The 22,223-nt window shown below is 59.5% G+C and overlaps 3 protein-coding genes across 12 annotated transcripts in view; 1 reads left to right on the top strand and 2 right to left on the bottom strand.

The window, feature by feature from the left end:
* ARMH3 (armadillo like helical domain containing 3) overlaps positions 1-7,821 on the bottom strand; it is a 118,689-nt gene extending 110,868 nt beyond the window's left edge. For 2 of the 6 annotated variants that reach the window (XR_011098229.1, XM_068688276.1), the window contains exons 1-4: positions 7,394-7,821; positions 1,379-1,490; positions 859-915; positions 577-723 (exon numbers count right to left, since the gene is read on the bottom strand). Coding sequence is in view for 4 of the 6 variants with exons in the window: in XM_068688276.1 (XP_068544377.1) it covers positions 577-723; positions 859-915; positions 1,379-1,480 (306 nt within the window). In the remaining 2 variants the exon portion in view is untranslated. The other 4 variants (XM_068688273.1, XM_068688274.1, XM_068688275.1 and 1 more) reach the window with 4 other exon arrangements.
* Positions 7,822-7,908: 87 nt separating this feature from the next.
* HPS6 (HPS6 biogenesis of lysosomal organelles complex 2 subunit 3) lies at positions 7,909-12,025 on the top strand. 2 transcript variants are annotated; one of them, XM_068688270.1, is made up of 2 exons: positions 7,909-8,053; positions 8,137-12,025. In XM_068688270.1, the coding sequence occupies exon 2, from the start codon at positions 8,420-8,422 to the stop codon at positions 10,856-10,858; it is 2,439 nt and encodes an 812-aa protein (XP_068544371.1). In that variant the 5' UTR covers positions 7,909-8,053; positions 8,137-8,419; the 3' UTR covers positions 10,859-12,025. The 2 variants fall into 2 exon arrangements, with proteins under 2 accessions (XP_068544371.1, XP_068544373.1); XM_068688272.1 differs by having other exon boundaries at positions 7,909-8,106; positions 8,188-12,025.
* Positions 12,026-13,540: 1,515 nt separating this feature from the next.
* LOC137859317 (prominin-1-A-like) lies at positions 13,541-21,588 on the bottom strand. 4 transcript variants are annotated; one of them, XM_068688269.1, is made up of 25 exons: positions 21,458-21,588; positions 20,295-20,446; positions 19,499-19,560; positions 19,192-19,397; positions 18,702-18,822; positions 18,523-18,586; positions 18,256-18,345; positions 17,980-18,170; positions 17,815-17,889; positions 17,668-17,731; positions 17,397-17,556; positions 17,147-17,299; positions 16,836-16,959; positions 16,640-16,731; positions 16,448-16,532; positions 16,220-16,363; positions 15,948-16,019; positions 15,707-15,796; positions 15,566-15,619; positions 15,403-15,483; positions 15,145-15,213; positions 14,961-15,050; positions 14,774-14,886; positions 14,314-14,331; positions 13,541-14,007 (listed from the first exon to the last, which is right to left on the bottom strand). In XM_068688269.1, exons 2-25 carry the CDS (start codon positions 20,422-20,424, stop codon positions 13,956-13,958), a joined length of 2,400 nt encoding a protein of 799 aa, XP_068544370.1. In that variant the 5' UTR covers positions 20,425-20,446; positions 21,458-21,588; the 3' UTR covers positions 13,541-13,955. The 4 variants fall into 4 exon arrangements, 1 of the variants encoding a protein (XP_068544370.1); XR_011098226.1 differs by having other exon boundaries at positions 14,314-14,886; XR_011098227.1 differs by lacking the exon at positions 21,458-21,588 and adding an exon at positions 20,658-21,375 and having other exon boundaries at positions 14,314-14,886.
* Positions 21,589-22,223: the final 635 nt, after the last annotated feature.

The following is a 22,223-nucleotide window of genomic DNA, read 5'->3' as shown; positions in this document are numbered from 1 at the left end:
AAGCTGGAAACTAATAACGTCAAGTGTCAAAACTATGGAAGCCGTCTCCCATACAAGACAAGTGTTGGTAAGGCACAACCTGCAGGAAAGCAGCTTCAGGTTTTGGGTGATGACTCTTCACAGCTTCCAACAAGGATCTGTCCAGCAGGGACCGTCCCCTGTATAAATTTGACACCAGCTTCCCCACTACTTTATTTCATTTTTGACTCATGAGGAAATTCAAAAAGGAGTCCAAAATGGAGGTGAACAGAAGAAAGGAGAAGACAGACAAAGCTACACACAGTATTCTTGAGCCCTCAAACTGAGCCTGTAGCATGAATAAGCCCCTCCTGTCCCTCCACTGCAGGATCCACTTCATCCTGCAACACCAGACCCACCTGAATTTTCAATCAAGCTACTGTTTCTCAAGCACTAAGGATAAATGTCTGTAACCTACACCAACCAGAAGCTGAAACTGCTCTGTAGACATCACTTCTCACAACTAAAGAAACAAGAACAAGATGCTTGATACCAGCAGCAAGCATTTTGTCTCCTCAGAAGCAGATGAGAGCACTCCCTGTCTCTCAGCTGTGGTACCTGTAGTGCATTGACCACTCTGATCGGGTGCTCCTCACCCAGTGCCTGGATGCAGTGCTGAAACAAGCAGTTGATGTTATCTTTTATCTTCATCAGCTCTTCCCCATCCAGAGCCTCCAGCTTGCCTTCCAGATATTCCAGGTTGACCTGTCAGGTTAAGAAGAATATTGTGCATGTTACACAACTGCTGACACCTCAGAAAAGCAAGTCCTTGTGCTGACAGTCTGCCACCTCCTAGGCAGAACAGCAGCACCAAAGCAGAGGACGCTCAGCTCCTGTTACCTTCATGAGAAACAGCTCCTCCCAAAATCTAGGGTTGTTCTTACTTGGGTCCTCTGTCTGAAAGAGAAAGGAACGGCCATGAGAACAAACAAGAAATTATTCATTATTTAATCAGAATTTAATCAAAATCACTATCACAAGTAGGTCAGTTGGGATCATCCCGCTGGATGACCAACTGGTCTCATAGTACAGAGTACTGTCTACAAAGATCCCCAGAACCAGAACACCAAACAGAAGCAGTTCTCAATCGAGATGCCTCTGTATACTTTCTGGATTAATTTTGGAGAATTATCTGAAAAGCCATGACATCTTGTAGATCACAAATGGTCCTGGCAGACATCAGGATAAGGTGACATTAAGGCAGAGAGCTCTGCATGCTAGCAGGAGAGCCTGAAGTGTGCGTGGCTATGCTGTGCAACCCTTTCCTTGGGAAAAAAAATCGACCATGCAGAGTCCTCAGCACAAACTACACCAAGAAAACATCACAAACTCGAGAAAGAAGAGGTGCCCAAGTCCTTACCGTGAAAACCTCATCGTACATCAACACGACTTTCTCCTTCAATGGCTTCTTGGAGGCTGAAGATTTCCGGAGCAGTCCGCCTTTCTTCTCTGTTTGGGCCATGTTGCATACCCTGAAGGAAAGAATCAACAAAAAATGACTAGGGAACCTTGAACTTTCCTTCAAGGCGTATCTGGACTGCCACAGCCACAGAAGACTTCACTACACAGAGGTACTAAGACTCTCACAAGCTGCAAATAGGGGCTTTAATAACTATACCAGATAAGAAATCAGACCAAAGGTCCTCTCCAAGTCCTCTAACCTATTTCAAACAAATATGCAAGAGTTCACCCACAGGCAGACACAGAATAAGCAGCTTACGGATCAGTTTTCTTAATTCTTCTCTGCCAGAAACTGATTCATGATCAGAACTACTTTACATCTAAAAGGTATATTTTTGAAAAAATATCACTGCACACACTGTGATGGTTGTTATCAAATAGATATCCAGTCTTCTCTAAAGTTACTCAAGCCTCAAGGACATCTTGCAACAAAAAGCTCCAGAAATGGTTTGAAAAAGTCTTCTCTTTTATCTGTTTAATATGATACCTTCCAAAATACTTCTCTTTTATCTGTTTAATATGGTACCTTCCAAAGTACTTCCAGTTCTGCTCGTGCACTCCAATGCTACAACCAACACAAGGAAGCATTTGGCAGCAAAGACTCCCTGAAGCACTCCTGCCACCCTTGCTCATCCCTACCTCTGCACTTTGACATTCCCCAGCTGTGCCAGCTGCTCTGCAAACCAAAGCAGAAAAGAACCCCAGCCTCAAAAGCATCATGTGTGGTTCGGGTTCTGGAGGAAGATGGAGGAACACAGGGAAGAAGCTTTGCAGGATTATTTTTTTTTATTATTTTTAACCAGAACTTCCTGGTTCCTTTGACAACAAAGGGTTTTCTAGAAACACTATCAAGGTTTACTATAATTAATTGATGCCTCATGCCTACTGATTATCTTATTTAAAATATATATATATCATTGCTACAAAATCAGCTGTTGAAAAAGCAGCCTTAGCTGTAGTCCTGAACGATCTGCACCAGTCAAGCCCTGTCAGGGGCTGACAGTCAGGACGTGTGACTTGCCACGTACTCTCAACGTCTCACACTGCAAAGCACATCCCCACTCTGACCTTGCAAATATGCATTTATCTGCAATCTCGGAATTTTCTGGCAAGCACCAGAGATTTAGCAGTGTCCTATCCTCCTTTATCACTGCAGCACATCAGAGGTACTTAGCAGAAAGTGAACGCTACGCCCTGGCGTCTCCCCAAGCTCCAAACCTTTCTCCCAGACTTCCGAAGGTAATTACACACATGGCAGCAGCACACCTCAGGCAGAGGCTTGACTGATGTCATGCTCCAGAAAAACAGAGGCAGGCTCTTGTGGCAGCTGCACTCAGCCATGCTAAATTATGCATAGAAAGGTAAGTACACTGCAGCCTGCCTCTGAGACCCCTGAGCTTTCTGAGTTGGCAGCCATGGAGACAGCTTTGGATTTCGCCTCCACCCCAGACTGCCTGAACACCTTCAGTGACGATGGCATGCTCAGACCCACCTTTCTGTAAAAAAAAATCAGGTTCCAGAGACCACTGAATGCCAGTTCCAGGTCTCTTCTGCACTCTTTCCTCTGCAGGCAGCTTTTGATTATCCTAAGACTAAACTACATTCCCAACCAGGACTCTCAGGCTCCCAAAGCCTGCAACAGGTTATTCAGACATCCATCCCTTGAGCCATGAAATTCAGTCTTAAGTAGGATAAAAACATCTTCAAGGCTTGAAAGAAACTCTGCTGCTGCAGAAAAAAGCCCTGCCCCAGCTGCGAAGGGCAGGAGGTTTGCCTGGCTGGCAAAGCAGTGGACAGAGAGCAGCAGATGTCACACCTCAAGAGCTGAGGTTGACATACAACAGGGGAGAGGTGTTCTCTCTTCCACCTAGGATGGGAATGTGACCAGCCAGGTGGTTAAGGGCCAGTTTGTGTGCACACTAGGCTGAGTAAAAACAGCCCCAAAAACATGGCCAGAAGAATGCTTAGGACCTGCTGCACCATAACCTATGTAAATACAGAAACTGCATCCAATTAAGATGGAGAAAAGGTCTAACAAGTCTAACAAAACGAAGAAGAAAACATTATTCAGTCATCCTGATAGCTTCTCTTTTACAGACTTTGCATTATTTTTAAACTGTCATGGGAAATAAGACATTAATTAGAAACATAATTGGAAACAGAGAGAAATCTATTAAAAACCAAATCAAGAACAATGTCACTTTTAGCTTAGCAAGACAAATCTTACCCGAGATTGCACAAAACAATTTCTCAACTAGAATCGTAAGTTTCTGAATCACAAGCAGCCACCATCCCCTGAATACAAACACATCCATCAGCATGCTTCTAATTGAATTACAGCTAATGAATCCCAATGTCAAAACTAATAAACTAACTCAGAGTGCTTCTGGGTCAGCGTTCACATCCCAAATGTGTATGCTTACGGGAGAGGATCAATACACTCTGCCTGATCCCTGAACTTTGCAAATCGTATTTTAGCACGTTTCCTACACTTCCAGAAAGATGGAGAAGTCTAAATCCCAGAAGACACAAACGTCTGATGCTGAAAGAGCACCAGAGGGCCCACACGATCACGTGAAAATTCTAGTCTGGGTCAAAATGGGACTTGGGATTCATATTCTCTCAACCAGAGCTGCACAGAGCATACAGAGATGACTGCTGGAGGCAAGGATTAAATAACATTCTTGTTCATAACTTGCTGTTCTACAAATGAGCATATGGAGGAGCAAGGGGAGAAAAGGAAGAGTTGCCTTTCATGCCAACGCTTTATTAGGCTATGCTTGTTTCGTGACCTATGATGATCAGGCTGCACAAATGGCTTTTTCTTTTCACTCCATGCAATTACATTCTCCAGATGTCAGAAAGACGGAAACAGGAAACTGCATTTTGTTAATGGGGACCTTGTAGACAGCTGCAGAAAACAGCAATCAACTGCACTAAACATTTACTAGTTGCAGAGGTGTCGAATTATCAGGGCATCGTGACAGATTATGAAAACAGAGACGCTGAATATAGTTAAGAATTACCCTTTAAAACGTATCACGTTTCAAAGGCATCGGTGCAATTTCCACGTTTCAGGTTCAAATGGATAATTTATTCTGTCAATAGGTCAGTCCCATTAACACATGCTGCTAAGTGAATCCTGCTGCAGTCACTGACTGCACAGAGCTGTCCCTCAGGGCTGAGACGTACGCGCACGGGGGTTTCGGAACAGCGAGTACTGTGCTGTGCTGCAGAAGATCCAAGATGCTTCGTCTGGAGCTAACAGAAACCTTGACAGAGCATGAGTCTTGGCAGCTCCAAGGCAGGAAGAAAAAAAGCCGTGGCAGACAGAAGTTCAGGCAGACCTTTGGTCTATCTGTCATCAACCCCAGGATCAGCTGATCCAGGCAGGAACAAAGGAATGAGCACATCCGAGCATCCACCTCCCGTCCATTTCAGTCCAAAACTCATTCCAGAGATTCAAATCAAACATGTGACATTCAGATGAACACATCCCTGTCAGCTTTCAGTTAGAATATCCACGGAAGAAGAGGAAAAAAAAAGACATTTGGAGTCTGAAGTTCACTCAGACTCGTGCGGATTGAAAACTGCGGCTTCTCCGAATTGTAATTCAGCTCCTGTTCAGACTTACTGTTGTACAGATCTCGTAACAACAAAAATACTACTGTAGAGAAAGGAACATTAACATGCATCAACACTATAGTGAAAACAGGATCCAAAACGTGAAACTCCTGTAATCTTGCACACACACAGCCTGTCAACCACTGTATTTTGCATTTAACAAACCTGAACGTTTTCAAAATTACACAACCCACAAACACAACCAAACCTGAATATTTTTTTTCAGTCTATAACTCTCAAAAATATACTGTGACACTGCTAGGCTAAATAAAAACAAAACAAGCAGATGACAATAAATGGTATTTTCACATATTTAGTTGGCAAACCGTTTATTCTGTATCTGAAAAATGTAGTGCAAATGATGCAACATATTATTATGCCAAAGTCAATATCGATCAATATTAATGAAGGCTCTGAATAAGAGCTGAGATACTTTTCCTTTTAGAATCCAATCCCTTGACTTGCCACTGCTACTCAGACTGGACTACTTGTTTAAAGATTTCATGCTGGGTTAAGATTTCAAGCTGGCAAGATTTCAGGGTGGTTACCACAACCAGCCCAACACCAACTGCACACTGCTAGGACCCAGTATGATCCATGCTCTGTCCTTCTGGGTATATCCCTTAAGTCAAAAGGACAGTTGTTTAAAAATTATCTAAAGGATGCAAGAAGGCAGGAGATAAACTTCTGCCTAAAGTGAGACCATGGCTTCTAAAGAAACAGATTGTAATCCAAATGGTCATTCTACTCTTCGGTGAAATTCCAGGAAAAGCTTGCACTTAATCTATGTAATGAATCTGCAGAGTCAACGCTGGACCCAGGAGACAGGCAGTTAATTTCTAGCACTCATCCACCAGAGGAAACAACCAACAACCTGCCCCCTGCACAGCAGCCTACCAATACCAAAGCTTGGACAGCGCCTTGACCCAGCCCAAACTCCAGCATTAAACCCCCAGGAGCCCCCTAGCAGCACTCTGGGCAGAACCCCAGGGAAATCAGAGAGGAGAGGGCCGCAGTGCGTTAGATTTTGTCACGGCTTAAGCAACCAACAACCAAATTCCTGCTACGAGCCCTTTTGCAGCTTATGCTCTGCCAACATGGGCAGTTACAGTTCATGCTACTTTTATATTTCATCTACTCTTTACAGCCTAGTTTGTGTATATTTGTAAACGTTATTTGGTATCACTCACAGCACATAATCTTTGGATCGATCTGGCAGAAATTTCAGGTGCCTTCCTGTAATAATTAGCAAGAAATAGATTCAGAGGGTATGACACTGACAAAAAAACACAGCAACACAACCTCTAGCACAGTGTCAGTATATGCACTTTTACCAGCAAGCCCTTCCATCCTCTCAGAGCAGTGTGCTACGTGTTTCCACATAGCCCAACCTGCAGTTACACCACTGCTTGCCTATTTTCCACCCCTTGAAAAACAGGAAAAGCAGCCTCCTAACGCAGATACAGCCACAAACTTCCACTACATGTGCTTCAGCAACGATATGAAGAATAACGTCCAAGTTACATTCTCAATACTTCATCTGTAACTGCCTTCCATTTCTACCCGTCCAGGTAAAGTAGCACCCAATCCATCAACTCCGCACCGCCAACCAGCTACGCTTCCTCCTGTCAAGCCCATGTAGACAAGAGGCACACGCTCCACCTCCATCAGTTCAGACCCTTTTTCCCCAATTGATTTTTTTCATTTCCTCGCAATTCCTTTCCGTACTTCTAGCCCCAACCCTTAGCTCTCGTGTGAGGAAACCTCCTGGGGCTTCCACTTTTCAAGCCCTTCAAAACCCACCCCACTTATTTCACCGTGAAATACTCCATGCCCACAGCTCTGGCCACCTGTGGATATTTTCAGACGCTGAAACTGACGGGAAACACCCTGCCTGACCCCTTCCCTGCCCTTTTCCCAGCTGTGAGGTGGGAAGAGCCGAGGAAAGAGGAGGCAGCAAGGTGAGGGCGGCAGGACTGCAGGGAGGTGAGGCTGTGGAGACAGGGCGCAGTAGCAGCACAAGCATTTTAGAGTAATATTGGCATGTATAAGGATGTTTATGGCTATAAGTGCGTGTATTTAAACACATTTAACGCGTGCCCCCCCGGAACTCCCGGCGCGCTCCCACCCCGCGCAGGGCCCGCGGGCCCTCTGACAGGACGCGCTGCCCCCCGCCCGTTATGGCCGTTAGGGCCGTTAGGGGGCGTGGCCTGCCCGGCCCCGCGCGCGCAGGGGGGGGCCCACGACCCCCTCCTCTTCCCCCCCCCCCCCTCCCCGCCCCGCCGCTCACCTGCGGGCCCCGCCGCTCCCCTCCGCAGCGCGCAGGCGCCGCCCGCGCCACTGCGCATGCGCCACGCCCCCCCCCCCCCCCCTCCCAGCGCCGCCGCGCGGTCCTAGCGCCGCCCGCACCGCGCGGGGCTCCACCGGGGAGCTGGGGAAAGGGGGAGGGGGGGGGGCAGCACCGGGAGCCCTCCGTGCCCGGTGATCCCGGCACGGTGCCGCCCGCTGTGGCACGGCACGGCACGGCACGGCTCTGCGCAGCACGGCACGGCTCGGAGCGGCTCCGGAGGGGAGAGGCTCCTCCCGGAAGCCCGCCGCCTCGTGATTGCGCAGCGCCGCGTTGTACCGAGCCGTGCGGTGCTACCGCCGGGACGGCCCCGGCACCGGGAGCGGCCCCGCCGCAGGTAGCGCCCGGTGGGTGGGGGGGAGGAAAGGGGGGAGGCTGGGGAACCGGGCGGAGGGGGGAGAAGGGGGGAGAAGGGGGCACCGGGGGGGGTCCCCGAGGGACCGGAGGGGTCCCCTAGGAAGCGGGGGGGGGCTGCGAGGAACCGGAGGGGGGTCCCGAATAACCGGGGGGGTCCCCGAGGAACCGGGAGGGGTCCCCTAGGAACCGGAGGGAGGTCCCAAATAACAGGAAGGGGTCCCCGAGGGACCGGGGGGGCGTCCCCGAGTAACCGAGGGGGTCCCCGAGGAACCGGGGGGAGGTCCCAAATAACCGGGGGGGTCCTCGAGGAACCGGAGGGGGTCCCCCAGGAACCGAAGGGGGCACCCGAGGAATCAGAGGGGTCCCGAATAACCGGAGAGGGGTCCCCGAGGAACCGGAGGGGTCCCCTAGTATCGAGGGGGGGTCCCCGAGGAACAGGAGGGGCTCCCCCAAGAACCGGGGGGGTCCCCGAGGAACCAGAGAGGGTCCCCTAGGAACCAGGAGGAGTCCCTGAGGAACCGGGGAGGGGGGTCCTTGAGTAACCAGAGGGGGTCCCCTAGGAACCAAGGGGTGTCCCCCAGGAACCGGGGGGGTCCTGCCGGGCTCCCCGTGATGAAGCGAGTGGGGCCGCTGCGGCGGGTGTCAGAGTGGAGCCGTGGTGGCGGGGGGCTGGCAGAGCTGCTGAGCCCCGGGGGGGAGCCCAGCCGCGTCGTGCCCAGCCCCGACGGCGGGCACCTGGTGCTGCAGCGTGGCGGCCGGCTGCTGGCCTTCCAGCGCCTCAGCGGCACGGGCACCGAGCTACGGAGGAGCTGGGAGCCGCCACCGAGCCGGGAGGCACCCGTGGGGCTGCTGTTCCCTCACAGCCCGCGGGCAGCGGGCGGCTGGGTGCTGGCCGTGGTGTGGGAGCGCGGCCGCACCGAGCTGTGGCGCCTGGCGGCGGGCTGGCAGCCGCTGCGGGCTCTGGAGCTCTGCCAGGGTGGCCGGGCACGAGTGGCGGCCGTGTGCTGCCAGGGCGAGCGGCTGGTGTGGTGCGAGGAGAGGCCCCCCTCGGACGTGCACCCGGACGCCGGTAAGGGTGCCTTCAGGTTCTGCGTCTGCGCCCGGGCGCTGGAGGTGGAGGAGCAAGGCGTGAGGCTCGGCCCCGTCAGCATCGTCCTGCACAACAGCCCCGAGTACCGCGTCCTGGCAGCCCCGCGGCATGTCTTCATGCTGCCCACCTCCTCTGGTGGCACCGCCGCCGCCAAGTTCCTCCTCGTCTGGCACCCCGAGGAGGCCAGGCTCACCCTCGCGGCCCCCTCGGCGGGCGTTGTGCGCAGCAAGGTGCTGCAGGCCAGCAGCGAGTCGGACTTCAGGAAGCTGCTGCTCGGCTCCGTGGGCCTCCTCTCGGTGCTGGCACCCCTGGACGTTCACAGCTGCGCCGTGTCTGGCCGCGGGGCTCTGCTGCTGGTGAGCACCGAGGGCGCTGTCAGCGTGGTAGAGGCAGACGGGACGCAGAGACACGTCTTCGATCTGGATGGGGCCCCCCTGGCTCAGGAAAATAGTGTGCAGCTGAAAACTTTTGGCAGCACCCTGGCTTGCATGCTGGCCGGGGTGCTGTACCTCGTCGACCTGAACAGCGGGAGGCTCATCGAAAAGAAAATCCTCAACATGAAGGAGGTGCATTTCCTGGAGTCCCCAGGAGAGGAGGACAGCATCCAGCTCCTCACGCAAACGGGCATCTACAGCCTGGGCTTCTCCAGCCCCGAGGACAGCAGCAGGGCCGAGCCATGCCTGGTGGAGATGGTGTTCGAGGAGGCCTGCCGGTACTACCAGAGGAGGAGCCTCAGCAGCTCCAAGCTGACGGTGGAGAAGCTGAAGAAGGGCGGCGCGTTCCAGGCCCCCGTGGCTCTCGCCGCCATCCTGCAGCACAGCCTCCACCAGAAGCAGAAACCAGCCCGAGGCCTCCAGGACACTTACGCCAAGCTGCTGAGCACAATGAGCCTGGAGCTGCAGAGCTACCTGAGCCTGGAGCTCCTCAAGAGCTGCGTGGTGGCTGCCCCGGAGAGCGAGGTGGAGAGTTACTGCGAGGAGCTGGTGGAGCAGGAGGTCAGCCGCGTGCTGCACTCCGACATAGACAAGGACAACTTGGCCTACCTGAACTCAGTCTTTGCCTCCTTCCCCAAAGCTGCCTGGAAGGCCACGAGGAGCTGCCTGCAGCTGCAGCAGAACGGGGACGGCCTCGTGGTGGCCAGGGCCACCCCGGAGGTGTGGAAGAAGGTGCTGGGGGGACCGCAGCAGCAGGAGGAGGTGGGGCAGAATGGCGTGGTGCCGCTCTTTGAGCTCATCTGCGCCTCCTTCCTCAGGTTCAAACCCAAGTGGCTGCCCGGTTTCGTGGAGCAGACCCAGCAGTACGTCGGCCTCTCCTGGGCGTACAGCAGCAAGGAGGGCCCGGAGGGCCGGGTGCCGCTGTACAAGAGAGCTTTGGGGGTGCTGGCCAGGAAAAGCAAGCGCAGCGAGGGGGACGATGAGATGGAGCTCGAGCTGCTGCTCTGCAGCCAGCGGCCGAAGGCTGTGCTGCAGGCTCTGCACCTTCTCATCCGCCTGAAGCGGTGGCAGCGGGTGGTGGAGGTGGCGGAGAAGTTCTCCAAGCTCAGCCCCTTGCTGAACAAGGAGATTTTCACCACGCTGCTGGCAGAGTTCGCCCAGCACCGCGAGCTGGACCCTTACGTGGACACGCTGTGGCCGCTGTGCCCCGCTGAGCTCACCGCCTCGGACATCCTCACCGTGGTCCTGCAGCACCTCCCTCGCACCCAGGGGGACCCGGTGCCCTTCTCGAGCGAGGGGAACCAGCTGACTGTGGGCTTGCTCAAGCCGCTGCTGCAAAGGGTTGTGCAGCGTCCCTGCGTGCAGCACGAGATGTACTCGGACGCCTTGCAGAGCCCCACGTTCCCCCCTCCCGCCCCACCCCGAGAGCACAAGAACCCCCAAAAAGCAGCGGGCGGTGATGCTCCTCAGCCACCCGTGGCAAGGACTTCCTCTCCCTCGGCGCTGGCACAGGGTGACACGGTGTGAGGGGGGGAAGCACGACGGGGTCTCGACCCTTGGGTGCACGAGAAGGGGAAAGCCACATCCTCCCCTGGAAACTCTGCCCTGCCTGGCAGCGGGAAGCCTGCTCCTGTTTGAAGCCTGCTCCTGTTTGAAGCCTCCTTTCAGCAGCAGCTCAAAGATCCCTTCGGGGGGCTGCAGCTGGGGTGTCCCCCCTGGGAGCAGGGCAGGCTTTCTGGTTGTGTATAGCAAGTGCAATTTGTGCCCCAGTGGAGGAGCAAACGCCGGGCGCGTTTGCAGATGAAAGCACTGGCTGCACTCCGGGACTGCGGGACCGCTCCCTGCCCAAAGCACTTTGTTTTCAGTTTGCTTGGCTCCTTTATAACTTCACCTCTACCCTTCTGATCCCTGGGAGCGGTGGCGGAGAGGCGCACGGGGACATGCACAGTCCTCCCAGCCCATTCTCTGCTCGGGAGGTTGGGTGATGCCTCCGGGCTCTGCCAGTGAGGATCCTTGCACGTTTCCTGCTGCCCCGGGCTGGGTGAGATGCTGAATGCCAGCGTGGTGCAGCTCCATCATACCGGGCAGCCCAGCACGTGCGCTGGCAGCTGCGGCGCTCCCCGTGCTGTCTCGCTGCAATTCCTCTGGGATCAATCCTGTCGCTGCGACTGATTGCAGCTACTTAGCTGAAGAGAGCAGCCTAATTCCCTTATCTCGCCATCCCAGCCGGCACCCAAACTCTCTCTTCTGAGCTGAGGAGCTGGCAGCAGCCCGGGCGAGCTCGGGGCTGGCCCTGCCTCTCCCTTTCCTTTGTGGAAGCCCAGATTATGCTGCAGGACGCCAGGGCCCTGTGTTCCCATCTCTCCTACCTTTGCCCTTTGCACACAAAGGGGCTTTGTCAGGGCTGTCTGGCTCATCTTGTGCCTCTGTTTGCAAAGTCAGTGTAACTTGAGAGCGCTCGTGCAGGAAGAGCCCAGGTTCCAGCCTCTCCGAGGTGCTCGGGAGAGAGACCCCAGCCTCTCCCCCTCTGCGTGGGGGCTGTGGGGTGGGGTACGGCGTGGCCGGGGGGCACCTCGTGCCTTGCTGGGATCGGGGGGACAGGGGGAAGTCCATCTGCATTAGTCCTCCTCCTCCTGAGGCTGGGGCTGAGCGCAGAAGGCAGATTCATTTTAAAAATAAAAGGTTCCCAAAGCAGTGCCGGGCCGGTGGTGGATGTTGTGAGGCTGCTCCCTGTTTCGTTTTGCTTTTGCCAAGCTCAACTCAGAGCAGCACTGCCCAGCACAGCTCCCCGCTGGTCAATGCTGTGCCCAGGCGGGCTGTCCCCTCTGCACCACTCAGCCCCTTGCTCCCAGCCTCCCTGGGGCTGTTCGGGGCCACGAGCAACCCCTGACGGCCATCGGGGGATTGTGGCTGACCCCAATATTGGTTTGAAGAAGGGAGGAGGTTTTCTCAAGACCTACAACGTGTCCCTTCGCTGTTTTTCCAGCCGGCAGCACCAGGCTGGCCACAGCACCTTGGGGTCCCAGTGCAGACCTGCCTTTAGAGGGATCCTGGCCTGTGCAAAGGCTGGGAGGATGTGCCAGTTCCTCCCCCAGACAGCCACCCTGCTGCAGAAAGTCCCTGCGGTGGAACAAAAAAAAAAGAAAAACACAGGCAAAGGGGAAGAGGAACTGCTGCAGCGGTTCTCCAGAGACCGGCTGGCAATGGAGGGGACCTTCATGGTGGGCCTCGTGCTGTGGCTGCAGGGCATCGCAGCCGGTTTCCTGCAGCTGGCACGAAAGCAGAGCGTGCAGCACCCTGGTGGGCAGTAATTTGGAGGGAGTTTTTCCATTGCCAGGGCTGGGGATGGATGCAGCAAACGAGGGTCAAGCAGGGAGCAAAGCCCAGAGCTTGCAGCTCCTGGTTCCAAAGGGGAAATCCTCAAAGCTCCCTGCATCCCAGAGAGAAAACCCCAGGGAGGGAGCAGTGCCCGCAAAGCCAGCCAGCAGGAACCGAAGCCAGCAGCGGGCCACAGCACAGAAAGAGGAAGCAGAGGCTGTGCAGCGGGGACAGCTCTCCCAGGGGGGCAGGCAGTCCCAGCCCCAGAAAGGGTGGGTGCCCCTGGGGGGACAGGGGCTGAGCCGCCCCCTAGGACACAGCCAGCGGGGTGAGAGGTGAGCACGGGGCTCTGGTTAGGGGCAGGATGCGTGCTGGGGGCAGATAGCAGGAGGTAAGGGCAGTGTGGCTTCAGATAACTCCTGGAGAGGAAAAAAAAAAAAAATAGCGTTTCGGAGATCCGAAAGCAAATGGAGAACGTGATAAAGCAGATGTACTTTGGGGAAGGCGAGCTGGGCAGCTCGAGCTCATCGCTCCCGCCGATAAGACTCGGACTTTGCGATGAAGGAAGTGAGTCAGGCTGCTCACGGACACCTCCCATGCCCAGGCTGGCTTTTGGGACAGCCCCAGGGCTCAAGCCGAGGAGCAGCACACCAGCACGCCTGCGCTTGTCCCCACCACGGGGGCAGACCAAATCTGGTGGCCGATGCCCCTTGGTGGGTGGGCACCGGAGGGGCAGCGCGTGGCACCTCCATAAAAAGGGAAAGCCCTCGCCCCCGGGAGCACCGTGACACCAGGAGCATGGCCACAACCCCAGCTCACACCAGCCGTGGGACACCAACCCACCCCAAAACCCCTCCATCCCGGCCAGAAGCACGCATGCTGCTCCATGCCTCCTGCACACAATCACCTCATTTATTGTTCCACACCAAAAAATCACGGGATTGGGAAGAGCTGGGCTCCCCCAAAAAATAAATACTCACATTGCCTGCTCCCCCTGCAGCAGCAGGGGTGCTGCCCTGTGCCCACGGCGCCCGGCACGGCACCGGGACACGGCTGGGACAAGCCCCTCGGGGATGCTCAGCTGCCTCCCCCTCCTCCCTGGCAATTCGGGGGGTCTCAAAGTCCCAGGTGGGGCAGCACGAGGGGCAGCCCCCCGCTTTCACACGTCACCCGGCTGCAGAGCATCGTTGCGCTTTGGGAAATGGGGTGGGGGGAGAGTCCAGAAGCGGGGGTCCGAGCCCATTCTCCAGCACCCGGGGGGAAGGGGCGGCCGTGTGCCATGTCCTGCGTGCCGTGGTGGCGGGGGCTAGTGCCTGGTGGCTGGCCGGGGGATTCTGTACAGGTTGTACATGGGTCCTCTGCAAAAAAAGGGCACCTGCATCAGCCCAGCCACCCAGGGGAGAAAAAAAAACTCATCCCACCCCCGTGGCACAGCCCCGCAGGGAACAGGGTGCTGAGATCCCCCCCTGCAGGCTTGGGGGAGGCTGAGAGCCAACACCGACCCCAAAGGTGACAGGGGAACCCCAAAACTGCCCGCACCGCACAGGTCCCACCCTGGTGCCCGCACCCTCCTTGGCTTGCGCTTTGCTGCTTCCTCTCCTTGTCCCCCCCTTTTTTTCCCCCCGTCCCCCCCATGCAGCAGGATGCGTGGCATTGCTACTTACATCTCCACAGCCTCGTTCCTGGGCAGAAGGAAAAAAAGGGGACAGCATCAGTGGGGCAGGAGGAGCCCCCAGGACAGTCCCCCAACCCCGCATTGTGCTATGGGGCCGGGGGCACACAGGGGAGACACGGGGGCTGCAGGGGGTGTCGGTGCCCTCCACCCCAGCCACCCCATCTCAGGGGGCTCCTGACAGCCCCCCTGGGCTGTGCTGGGAAAACGGGACCCCAAAGAGCTCAGGCAGCCCCGGGGCAGCAGCAGCCCCGCAGTGCACCCTCGTGGTGACACCAGCCATGCTCCGCGCCTCCTTCCTCCCCGCTGCGGGTCCCCGGCACAACCACGGTGAAAAAAGGATCGGGGCCAGTGGTGGAGCCCAAAACGGGCTGGGGGCTGCAGCCAGCGCTGCACAATGGGGACCTGATGGGGACCCCCATGCTCGGCACCGTCGCGGGGCAGCTCCCCACCTGTAGACGTCGGCGATGTGCATGCGGCGATAAAACTTGGCGAGCCTGATGGCCAGGATGATGGTGGGCAGCAGGAGGGCGGTGCACCAGCCCAGGCTGAACCAGAAGGCGTTCTGTGGGACGGGGGGGGGGGCTGTCAGCGATGGGGACAGCATCTTCCACCCCACAGCCAGGTCGCCCCGCTCACCAGGGAGTCCAGGAGGTAGTCGCAGGTGATGGCCTCCGCGTTATCCAGGGTCTGCGCTATGGGTTTGCACCGTGCCACGTCTCTCCTCAGCTGGGGACACGGAGTGGGGGGGGACACAGGACACGTTAGGGCCCCCCCAGAAGCCTGCAGCCCGTCCCCGCTCCCCTCCACCCCGCTGACTCACGCTGCTCTTGGCCCAGGCGATGTAGGTGTTGAAGAAATCCAGCATCCCCTCCAGGAAGGCCCACGTCTCCTGGGGGGGCAGGCAGAGAGTGGAGATGCCTCACCCCCCCCCAGCCCGTTCCGTGCCCCGTGTCCCCTCTGTGCCAGCACCAGGGCTTTCAGGCCACCTCCATCCAGCAGCAATGGGGCTGCGAGCCCCCCCAGACCCCTGCCCACATCCCCACCCGGGCGGCCCCCCAGCGGGGCAGGGCGAGCTCACGTTTTTGATGATGTTCACCACCTCCCTCCCCAGGAACTCCTGGGTCTCCTTGGCTGTGTCCAGCGTGGTTTTTGTCTGTGTCTGGGGCAGAAGGTGCTCTCAGGGGGCTTTTTAGGGTGCCGCGGAGCAGGGTGGATGCAGAACCCCCCTCCACGTGGCTCACCTCGAGCTGGGCAGCCCGGCTCTGCGCCAGGTAGATGTTCTCCTTCAGGCTTTGCTGGGCAGGATGGAGAGGGAGGCTCAGAGACGTGCACCCCATGGCTCAGCCCCGACCCCCCCAGCCAGCACCCCCAGCAGCCCTCACCAGCGGCCCCGAGAAGCTCGCCTGCAGCTCCCTGTCCAGCTCCCTCAGCTCGGCAGCGCGATCCTGCAGGTCTTGTTTCACATCCGCACCCTAAAACGAGGAGCAATCAGCAGTGCCCCCCGCCACAGCGATGCAGAGGGACAGGGGGAGCCCCCCCCCTTTGCTCTGGAGGCACCCAGGGGACACCCCCGTGGCTTTGGGGACAGGGTGGCCGTGGCCCCGGGATGCTGCCGCCTCTCACCGCTTTGTCCACCAGCTGCTCCAGCTCCGTGGCCAGACCCTGGAGGCTTACCAGGGTCAGAGTCTGATCCAGCTGGAAAAGGCAGAGACAGAGCCACGAGGTGGGGCTGAGAGAGGGGCTTCACCCCCGTGCTCCCCATCCCCGTGGGGCAGAACGGAGCCTGGACCTCCCCCAGGGTCTCCCCCAGCAGCAAAGCAGAGGGAATGGTGGCCCCACAACGTGCACCCGGACCCCCCGACCCGACACCAGGCTGCCCCCCCAAGCCCACCCACCTGCTGCAGGGTGTGGGTGAAGTTGGGGGGCTGCGCAGCCCGGCTGGCGTTCAGCAGCAGGTCCCCCTGGCTCTCGGAGAGCAGGGAGATGGGGCTCAGGGTGATGTTCACCTCCTCGAAGGCTGCAGAGATCTCTTCCGTGTACTGCCGGGGCGAGGGGGAACGTGACACCGTGTCCCCCAGGTGTGGGGCACGGCCTGGCACCGCTCTCCCCCCCTTGGCACCCACCTGGCTGATGTTCAAAAGCTCATCCAGGGACACCCTTTGGTCCAGGTGCAGCGTTTCCCACAGGGCAGTGTCCTGCTGGCACTGCCTGCGGGAGGGACACGGGGCTGAGAACGGGGCAGGAAAGTGCCAAGCCCCCCAGGTGGGCACCTCGCTCCTTCCCTGGTGCCCCCCTGCACCCAGGGCTAATCCCACCTGTATATCTGTGAGAAATTCAAAGTGCCGCTCTTGTCGCCCAGCGCCTCTGACAAGTTGAAGCCAGGGATGAGTCCGGGGGTATCCACGAGCTGAGGGCAGAAGAGACGGGGACAGTAGGCACGGTGCGGGGTGGGACACCAGGGGAGAGCATCCCAAAGGGAGCAGCGGAGGTGGCCGGGCGGGGGCATCCCACCTGGAAGAGCTGCTGGCTGCGCCAGGACTCGCAGACGAGCATGTAGGAGTTCCCCCCCAGCAGGAAGGTGAGCAGCACCACCAGCATCAGCAGCCAGGAGAAGATGAAGCTGAAGCCGACGCCTCTGCAGGCACAGAGACCCCGTCGGCACCCGGGGAGCCACGCAGGCGAGCCCCTTTCCCTGGCACTCACACCCAACGGGTCCCCATGGGGCACGACGTTCAATAATTGAAGTGTGGGAGCTGGGGCAGCCCCAGGATGACCCACCCTGTCCCGCCACCCCAAATTTCTCCCCGTCCTGGGATCCTCACGCCATGAAGAAGTCCCCGCCAGTGTTGGAGAGGCAGCTGCGCTGCGTGGGCAGGGCGCTCTCCTTCAGCCCCAGGGGTCCCAGCAGCAGCCCCAGCAGGTAGCAGAGGACCACCAGCAGCACCAGGCAGCACAGGAAGGCGCACACGTTCCACCTGGGGGCACGGGGACGGGCAGGGCTCAGGACCCGCCGTGCCAAGCAGGCGGACGAGGCCGCGGGGGGACGCGGGGCCAGCACAGCCCCTCGCCCACCTGATCCTGTCCAAATCGGTGAGCGGCTGCTGGAAGTTGTCCAGCACCGAGGTGACGTTGCCGATCATGTCCCCAATGCTCTCCTCCGCATCCAGCAGCGGCAGCTGCTGCTGCAAGCTCCTGATCTCCTCCCGGATGAGGCCCAGCTGGTCCTGGGTCTCTGCAGGGGACGGGATGGGGACGGGATGGGGACGGGAGCTGCCCCGTCCTGCTCACCGAGGAGAGGGTGGGCAGGGGGCAAGGAGGACATGATCACAGCCGCCCTGCTTACTTGTCACCACGTCCCGGGTCTGGTTCTGCACCTCATCGGGGGTCTTCTCCAGCGTGCTGTTCACCTGCGAGGAGGGGGCAGCGTGCTGACCATGTCCCCAGTCCCAGCCCAGGAGCCCGTCCCCATCCCCATTTCAGCACCCCTCACCTTCTCCAAATCATCCGCGAGGCTGGAGCCCAACACCTCCCCCAGCGCCTCCAGCTGCTGCTCCACGCTGGGGACCTGCGGGGAAGAGCTCTCGGTGACGGGGCCGCGGGCTCATGGGTTTGGGGGGGTGGGGGACAGCCACCGGGACCCCCGTCCCGTCCTCACCGTGCTGTAGTTGGCCGTGAAGGTGACACCGTCCAGCGAGACGTTGGCGCAGGGCTGCCCGCAGCGCTGCAGGGTCTGCCCGAGGCTCTCCCGCAGGTTGCCCAGCCGCGGGCTGTAGTTGCCCTGCAGCTCCTCCAGGCGCCCCTGGGTGCTGCTGATGGTGCCAAAAGCGGCCGCCAGCGTCTCCACCTCTGGGGAGGCAGCGAGGGCTCAGCCTGCCCGTCCTCACCCTTGCCGTGTCCCCAAATTCCCAGCCCTCAGCCCACGGGGTGTTACCTCCCAAAAGGCTCTGCAGGGATCCCAGCGCCCCGTCCACGCTGCTCCTGATGCCCGAGATGATCGTGCCGCCCAGGAGGGGTCCGATGTCTGCAGGGATGGAGGGCTCAGTGCAGGGTCCCCAGCAGCAGCAGGACACGGTTTCACCGTGCTGGAGCCTGAGCACCGCAGCGTCCTTCCCAGCATCTCAAAACCCCCCAAACCTCCCCAAAATCCCGGCTGTGGGTGCAGGAGGCTGCCCCAGCCCCCCCGGGCGCACGCACTCACTCTGCAGGCTGCTGTTGGTGCGTTCCAGCGGCACGTCGCTGCGGTCAATGACAAAATTCACCTGCTGCAGGGGGAGAGACGGGGTGTCAGCACGGGCTGGGGGGCTCCCTGGGGACCCTTCCCCACCTCCAGCCCTACTGCGACCCTTCCCGGAGTGGGGGGGGTCCCTTTGGGCATGCCTGGGGGATGGAGGCCAGGTAGGTGCCGAGGTTGTCCACCGTGGTGTTGATGTTGGGGAAGGTGCCGCTCACGGCCTGGGAGAGCCGGGTGTTGCTGATGAAGGCGCACACATCGCCGGCCCTGCAAGGGAAAGGTGGGGGGTCAGGAGGCAGGGGGGCACCGTCCTCGTGTCCCCCTCTCCAAATCCGGGTGCTGCTGAGCATCCCTGCGCTCACAACCAGCAAAAAAACAGACCCAGAGGGACGTGCCCCAGCCCCGGCCCCTTCTGTTACAGGGAAACTGAGGCACAGGAGCCCCGTGGTGAGGCTCTCGGGAAGGGAACGTGTGGAAAAAAGAGCTCGGCCCCGCAGGACCAGCTCCCCACGGCCTCCGCTTCCTCTCTTTCTTTGTCCTGCCGTGCCGGGAGCTGCTCCTGCAAACAATGGCAGCTTCCTGGCCCGGCCGCCCCCCGGCCAACCCCGCCGCCGCCTTCCCAACCCTCACACTCACAGCAGGAGGGCAGAGAGCAGCAGCACGGAGCCGTAGAGCGCCCGGCGCCGGCACCCCATCCGCCGGCCCTGCTTCTGGTACATGCGGCCCCCGCAGAGCCCGCAGCAGCGGCAGCAGCAGAAGCAGCATCCCACCAGCGGCACCAGGACGATGAAGAGGAGCCCGATGGCCGCGCACACCAGGAAGCCCAGCTCGTAGAGCAGCAGCTGGGAGAGGAAGGGGGAGAGGCAGCACGAAGCCGGCACCCCCTGGCCTCACCAGCCCCACGTCCAGCCCCCACGGGGTGCGATGGGTCTCGCCTGCTCACCTCCTTCACATACTCCTTGGACCCCTTCTCGCTCTGGGGCTGCGCCAAATCTGCGATCAGCTCTGGGAGACAAGGAGCAGAGAGGGCTGTGAGCTGCCTCTGGGGCTGGGGGCTCTCCGAGTGGGTCCCTGCACCCTGGAGAGGGGCTCCCAGCACCGAGCATCACCCCCAGCCCCGTGCACATTGCACATCCCTTCCCTTTCCAGCTGTCCCCCCCCAGCCATAATTTTTCACAGCCCTTTTGGCATTGCCAGTCCCCAAACTCTCTGTTTTCGGGAGGTGTCCCCAGTGGCTGTTTCGGGGAGGATGCTCTGATAAATCCCTCGCTGCCCTGGCTGGGTGCCCGCCTGCAGCCCGGCCCCGCACAGGAGGAACAGGCTGGCATCGGGGCTGGGGACTGGGAAATCTGCACAGATGGGGACAAAGTCCCCCCGTGGTGCTGCTTCCCTTCATCCCGGGGCTCGCCCTGCCCTTGACAAAAGGCCCTATCATTGATGTCACACCGCGTGGTGTAATTGCACCCTGCCACTTCATCAAATCACGGGATCATGCAGGTCGGAAAGGAGCTCGGAGATATCCGGTCCAGTCCTTAGCTCGGTACTAAAGTCCACCGCTAAACCACGTAACCAAGTCCTGAACCTCCACCTTTCTTGAAAACCCCCAGGGTTGGTGACCCAACCGCTTCCCTGGGCAGCCCGTTCCAGCCCCACACAACCCTGTCAGTGTAGAAATTTCCCCCGTTATCCCACCCAAACCTCCCCAGGCTGCTCCCCCCGCTGCTCCCCCATGCACCCACCGATGGGCAGGCCGCGGGGCTGCACCAGCCGCAGGAAGCCGTGCACCATGCTGACCAGGCCAGGAGTGCTGCTCCCCGGTGCCTCCAGGCCGGGGCCGTACTGGGGCTGCGGGACGTTCCCCAGCTCCATGGTGGTGGCTCCCGAAGGGCACCTGGGCACAGAGTAGGACCGTCGGCGGTGGCAGGGCGCGGGGCTGCCCGTCCTGCCCTGCCTCCGAGCAGGAAATGCGGGGAGAAAAATCAGCCACAATGCCTGGGAGCCAAGCGAGGTGGGAGAAATGGGGAGGTCAGGGGCAGCGAGGGGGAGATGCCAGGTGGGAGATGCCCGTGAGGGACCGGAGGGACTGGGGACAAAGCACTTACCCCTTCCTCCGGCACCTTCCCGCACCCACCGCAGGGCCCAGCTATGCAGAGCCAGCGCCCGGGCTTTATGGTTTGTTTAAGTTTCAGCTGTGATTACTGAAAAGCTGTTTGCCAGCCGAGGTGGCGATGCCGGCATCGCCCCACCCTGTCCCGGCCACCTCCTGGCACCCGGCCACCACCAGCTGCCTCCGCGAACCGGGGCCAGGGTCCGCACCGAGCCTCCCCAGGGGGTTCCCAGTGGGCACGGGGGAGAAGAGAAGCCCCTCACCTCTCCTCTCCTCTCTTCTCTCCCACCCCCTGCTTTCCCCTGTCCCAGCCCAGAAGCTGAACTCCCCAGAGCCAGGTGGGTCATGGGGGTCCGAGGCAGCCCCCCGGCTGCCCCACCCCAGCACCCTTTGGTTTGGGGTCCACCACTTGGGCACGACCTGGCTGCAGCACTTAAGGAGCGCTCCCCAAGCAGGGCACGAAGCAAACCCAACCTTTTTTAAGTGCACCCTGACCCCTCCAAAGCTGGGAAGCGCCACGCCAGGCCCCGGGGACCAGCAGGGGAGATTTTTCCCCCGAGACTCCCCCAGCCCCCTGCCCAGCTCCCTCCCCGGCCGGCCAGCGAGCCCACCCGCAGCGGGTGCCACCGCCCCTTGGCCCCTCTCCGGCTGCCCGTCCCCTGCCCCTGGGCACGGGGGGATGTCCGGGGGGGTGTCCCCGCGCCCCTCCCGCTGCCCTGAAGACCCCCGGGGCTGGGGAAGGCGGAGGGAAGCCGGGGAGGGGGGGTCCCGGTGCCGGGAGCGCAGGGGACGCACCCGGTGGGCGCAGGGCGCAGAGCCCCGGGGCTGGTCCCGGCGGCGGTAGCGGGGGCTCCCTGGCACGGCACGGCCCGGCACGGCTCTGCACGGCGGGGGGGCGGCCCGGCACGGCCCTGCCCAGCCCAGCCGGCCCGGGGCCGCCCCTTCCGTCCCGGCTCCTTGCCCGGGGCTGGGCGAAGCCCCCTGCGCCCACCCCGGCGCGCCGCAGGGAGCCCCCCGCAGCCTTCGCCCTGCCCACCCCAGCGCCCCAAAAGCGCCCCCCAAAACCCCCCGCAGCTGCCCAGCCCCACGCACAGCCGGTAGCAGCTCTCTGCCCCCCTGTGAGCCTCTGTGCCCCCCGGGAGCCCCCCTGCCACAGCTCCCACTGCGCTGTCCCCATCACCGCCCCGTCCCCAAGGAGCCACCGCGTGCCTCTGGCTTTTGGGCAGACACCAGTGGGGACACGAGGCCGAGCTGTCCCCAAGCTGTCCCCTCAAGTCCTCGGCTCCCCGGCGCTGCTGGCTCGCTGGCTGCCACCTCCCAGGTTACTGCTTAACTGTCCCTGGCACATGCAGGCGTCACGGCTCTTGGTGACCTTGGGTGAGGGTGGCACTGGGTGGGGGGCAGCCTTGGGGCTCACCTGGCCTCGCTGCTGCCGGGTGCCCCGTGGGATGCTCTGGCTTGGCACGGGCACCAGAGGATGCAAATATCCCAGAGAAAAAGGGAAAATAAACCAAAAAAAAGCAACTATAAATGTAAAACTCCAATGGGGTTCTTGCAGCGC

This window comes from Anas acuta, chromosome 7, assembly GCF_963932015.1.
Source record: "Anas acuta chromosome 7, bAnaAcu1.1, whole genome shotgun sequence".
Classification (NCBI taxonomy): domain Eukaryota; kingdom Metazoa; phylum Chordata; class Aves; order Anseriformes; family Anatidae; genus Anas; species Anas acuta.
This window is presented reverse-complemented; position numbering and strand designations above follow the sequence as displayed.

Coding starts and splice junctions, on each gene's coding strand:
- LOC137859317 (XM_068688269.1), bottom strand. CDS start 20,424: ATGGAGCTGGGGAACGTCCCGCAGCCCCAGTACGGCCCCGGCCTGGAG. Junction 18,823..19,191: donor CTGCTCTCTGCCCTCCTGCT/GTGAGTGTGAGG, acceptor TTTCCCTTGCAG/GGCCGGCGATGTGTGCGCCT. Junction 15,051..15,144: donor TCGCCTGGGCCAAGAGCAGC/GTGAGTCAGCGG, acceptor CCGTGTCCCCAG/CTGAGGAGAGACGTGGCACG.
- HPS6 (XM_068688270.1), top strand. CDS start 8,420: ATGAAGCGAGTGGGGCCGCTGCGGCGGGTGTCAGAGTGGAGCCGTGGT.